Consider the following 3,964-nt stretch of genomic DNA (forward strand, 5'->3'; position numbering starts at 1 on the left):
GTGTAATTCAACTTTTTTTTTTTTTTTTTTTTACGTGCTTTTTTAAATAAATGTCTCAATTTTGTAAAGCGATGGATATCACATTATGAAGAAAGTATGACAAAATCATTTTCATTTTAACTTCCTTATGTCATTTTAATAGCATAGTCATCTGTGTGTTTAGTAGAATCTAGTATTAGTATTAGAATTTAGTAATTTTTCTGTCCCCTTAAATTTCAAATAGCATATGTGGTATAAATAAATGAAGAATGTTCATAATTTTATTTATTTTGTTTAGCAACCCTGAGATTTCAGAGAAAGAAAAACGAGGCGTGAATAAGAATGATTCGTTCATTTAAAAGGTTTGTTCAAACAGACCGATCCACGCATTCGTTTGGCTCAATCAAACGTGTTAGCGAATTAACATCATTATCCAGTTATCTCACAAGACTAAAAAAAATAATCCAACTTAGAAGACCTGCATGCTACTGACTTAAACGAAAGGCTTCAGCGCGTTTATTTGCAGTATCTTTTGAACTGCAGCTACCAAGCATAATGGAAGTCAATGAGGGTGGACAGGCTGTCAAATACAGCATTGCTGCTCTGCCGTACTAAGATGTGCGCATGCGTGCTTTGGGGGCGTCAGCTAGCCTGAACGTTAATGTCCTAGTCTCACAAAATGCGCATCCCGTCGTGCATGTTACGTATATGCAGTTACATATACTGTATTGTTTCTCCCATGCATCATGCCACATTTTGATCATTGCAGTTGTTGGTCACCATGAGTTCCCTGTAGTTTGCTTGCTAACCTGCTGATGTGCTGCCATTCCTGTATTCAAATAACAGTCACTATATGTCAAAGAAATACTAAGAGAACGATAAGAGAAGCCCTTAACCAGTTAAGGAATACCAACCTTTGCCGCAGACTTTATTTAACTCAAATCCAAAGCCGTTATTCTGGAGTCAGTCAGCTTAAGCAGTGATCATTTTGCTGTCATCACTAGCTTTGCTGCTTCGGTTTTCTTTCTGGTTTAAAGGGGTCATAGGATGCCCATTTTCCACAAGTTGATATGATTCTTTAGGGTCTTAATGAAAAGTCTGTAACATAGTTTGGTTAAAATTCCTGGTAACACTTTCTATGAAGCCCGTATTTAAAATACATTATAAGGGTATTCTTAAGGCATTATAATGAATGCATAATGCATTATAAAAAAACGTATATGTTATATCAACTCATGAATAATCATAACAACAGTTATAATACCTCATAATACTTACGTATTTGTGGTTATAAGTTTAAGAGTATGATTATTTATAACACACAATGAACAATGAACTTTTCCACGACATTCTAATTTATTGAGATGCACCTGTAAGTGGTCTTTGACCGCTTTAAGTAAAGTAGCATAAGAAAAATGGCAAGATATGAGACTTATAATACATTATAACTATGAGAAATATAATCCGTTGTAAAAGTGGGTGCAACGTGTTCATTGTGTTATAAATCAACATACTCTTAAAAGCTATAACCACAAATAAGTAAATATTATAATATATTAAAACTGTTCTTATGAATATTAATGAGATGATACAACATATAAGGTTTTTTTATAATGCTTTAAGAATACCCTTATAATGTAATGTATTATAAATACGGGCTTCATAGAAAGTGTTACCAATATATTTTCTGCCTCATTTTATAAGAAGCCACATCAGATGACAAAAGTTGTTTCAAACACTTGACTGATGTTATGAAGTGAGTATCAATATGTATCGAAAAATCTATATTTTTGAAAACAATACCAGATTCCTGTTTTAGATCAAACTGATGCGCCTTTAACTTGTAAAAGTGCATGTAGCATCCTATGACCCCTTTAAGAAGAATTGATTGCATAATGCAGGGGTGTCAAATTCAGTTCTTGGAGGGCCACTGTCCTGCAGAGTTTAGTAAACACACCTGAACCAGCTAATCTTCAGGATTACTAGAAACGTCCAGGCAGCTGTTTTGGAGCACTGCTGGACATTGGCCCTCCAGGACCAGAGTCTGACACATGCATCAGAAAAACCATCATGTCTGCTTGTTTTCTAGAACTAAGTGATTTATGAGGGTTTGGAGACAGCCAGGGGTGTTATGTTTAAACCATTAGAAATCTTCCTAAATGTATCTTTAATACCTTATAGTCAGCATGAACGCTTTAGTGACCACAGTACTCTCTTCTCAGCCGAACGGGGCTTGTATCTGATTGCACTCTGTCATGCTAGTAAGCAGCCTCCACTATGACACTCATCTCCTTACTGACAGACATTCATGTAATTTCATCCTGTTTGTTAACGTGAGATGCTAAGCATGAAACTAGAGTGGAGAAATACACAAAGTATGGCTTACAGCTAATTATACAACACTGATCCCGTGATAATGCCTATCTAGGTGGCTTCCATCTCTCTGTGTGTGGCATGCATTGCTTTAATAAATACGTGTTTGCCGAACAACTCCCTTGACTCGTGTCATCAGAATGTGCCCCGTCCAGCGGTAAACCCAATCTCAGCGATGTGGTGCTTGTTAACTTGGCCTACGTGTCTGAGGTGGACGTCATCAGTGACCGTGCTGAAACTCCTCCCCCTTTAGCATCTCTCAATTTTAACAAGGTATGGCCAAATGATGACCTATTCCATTTGCATGTCTAGTAATCTGAGGTTAAGAACGGTGTTCATTTGTAATATTTTTGTGTTGCTTCATCTCTGTGCAGCTTGTGAATAGAGCACGGGCGGAAAAGGAAGAGAAGTTGTTGCAAGCTTATGCAGTTAGTGCTGGTGTATCTGTAGAGGGCCAACAGCTCTTCCAGACCATTCATAAAACGTAAGTGATGGGAATATTGAAATGCTCACTTCCAATTGGCTTGTCTTCGGGCTTTTGCTCTATCACGACCTATACTAATTGAAACTGATAGCTGAATCTATATGTAGTATTATTATTACTAACAATCATCTGTACTGTGGATGAATTGTTTAACAAATGTGATTATATAAAACAACTGTGGCTTCCTCCTCATCTTCACCACAGCATCAAAGACTGCAAATGGCAGGAGAAAAACATCATTGTGATGGATGATGTGGTCATCAGTCCGCCATACCAAGTGGACAACTGTAAAGGCAAAGATGGCAGCGCTTTAAGCCACGTGCGGAAAATAGTAAGTCGTCTCAACTCTGCAATCTGTTCTACACACTTGTGGGGTCTGTAAGATTTTTTTCTCTTTTTTGAAAGAAATTAATACTTTTATTCAGCAAGGGTGCATGAAACTGATTCTATTCCATCAAAGAATCCTGGGGTGGGGGAGAGAGATTGTATCACGGTATCCACAGAAATATTAAGCAGCTGTTTCATCCGTTTTAAATTGTGATAAAAATAAGAAATGTTACTTCAGCACCAAATCAGCGTATTAGAATGATTTTTGCCAGTACAGGAATAAATTATTAGGGCTGGGCAAGTTAATGCGTTAACGCATTAATTAATTAACACCGACAATTATTTTATCGCGCGTTAACGCAGTTTTTATTATTATTATTTTGAAAGTCCGTTGCTCACTGGCTCTGGATACACACAGACAAACCATGGGTCAGAGGATGGGTGAGATGTTGATCAGTACTGGCTTGGGATGGGTGTCATCACGCATCTCAACCAATGAGAGCATTTTGGGTGGACCTAAGACTGCAGGAGCGCTCACATGGTTGTGCTGCTGCACGTATCAGAATGTGCTCGTAATCACGACTTCATCAGTGGGAAATAGCAGGGCTCGCAAAATTTCAAAATCCCTGGTAGCCCTTCGGGCAGGTACTCTTCAGATTTTGGTAGCCCGAAAATGTAACTAGCCCAAATAAAAAAAATATAAAAGATCAGATAGGAGTTTAAATGTCTATCAAAAATATTTTTAATACACAAATATCAACAAATATGAAGGAAGGAATTTTATTTCACTATTTACAGGGT

At 37.4% G+C, this 3,964-nt stretch overlaps 1 protein-coding gene across 1 annotated transcript in view; it reads left to right on the forward strand.

The window, feature by feature from the left end:
* LOC107711280 (protein LSM12 homolog B-like) overlaps positions 1 to 3,964 on the forward strand; it is a 23,431-nt gene that overhangs the window by 1,232 nt on the left and 18,235 nt on the right. Inside the window, exons 2-4 of the mRNA XM_016516253.1 lie at positions 2,492 to 2,625; positions 2,727 to 2,836; positions 3,041 to 3,167. Coding sequence (XP_016371739.1) covers positions 2,492 to 2,625; positions 2,727 to 2,836; positions 3,041 to 3,167 — 371 coding nt within the window. The remainder of the gene's footprint in view (positions 1 to 2,491; positions 2,626 to 2,726; positions 2,837 to 3,040; positions 3,168 to 3,964) is intronic.

The sequence above is a fragment of the Sinocyclocheilus rhinocerous genome, unplaced genomic scaffold (assembly GCF_001515625.1).
Source record: "Sinocyclocheilus rhinocerous isolate Xijiao unplaced genomic scaffold, SAMN03320098_v1.1 scaffold268, whole genome shotgun sequence".
NCBI lineage: Eukaryota > Metazoa > Chordata > Actinopteri > Cypriniformes > Cyprinidae > Sinocyclocheilus > Sinocyclocheilus rhinocerous.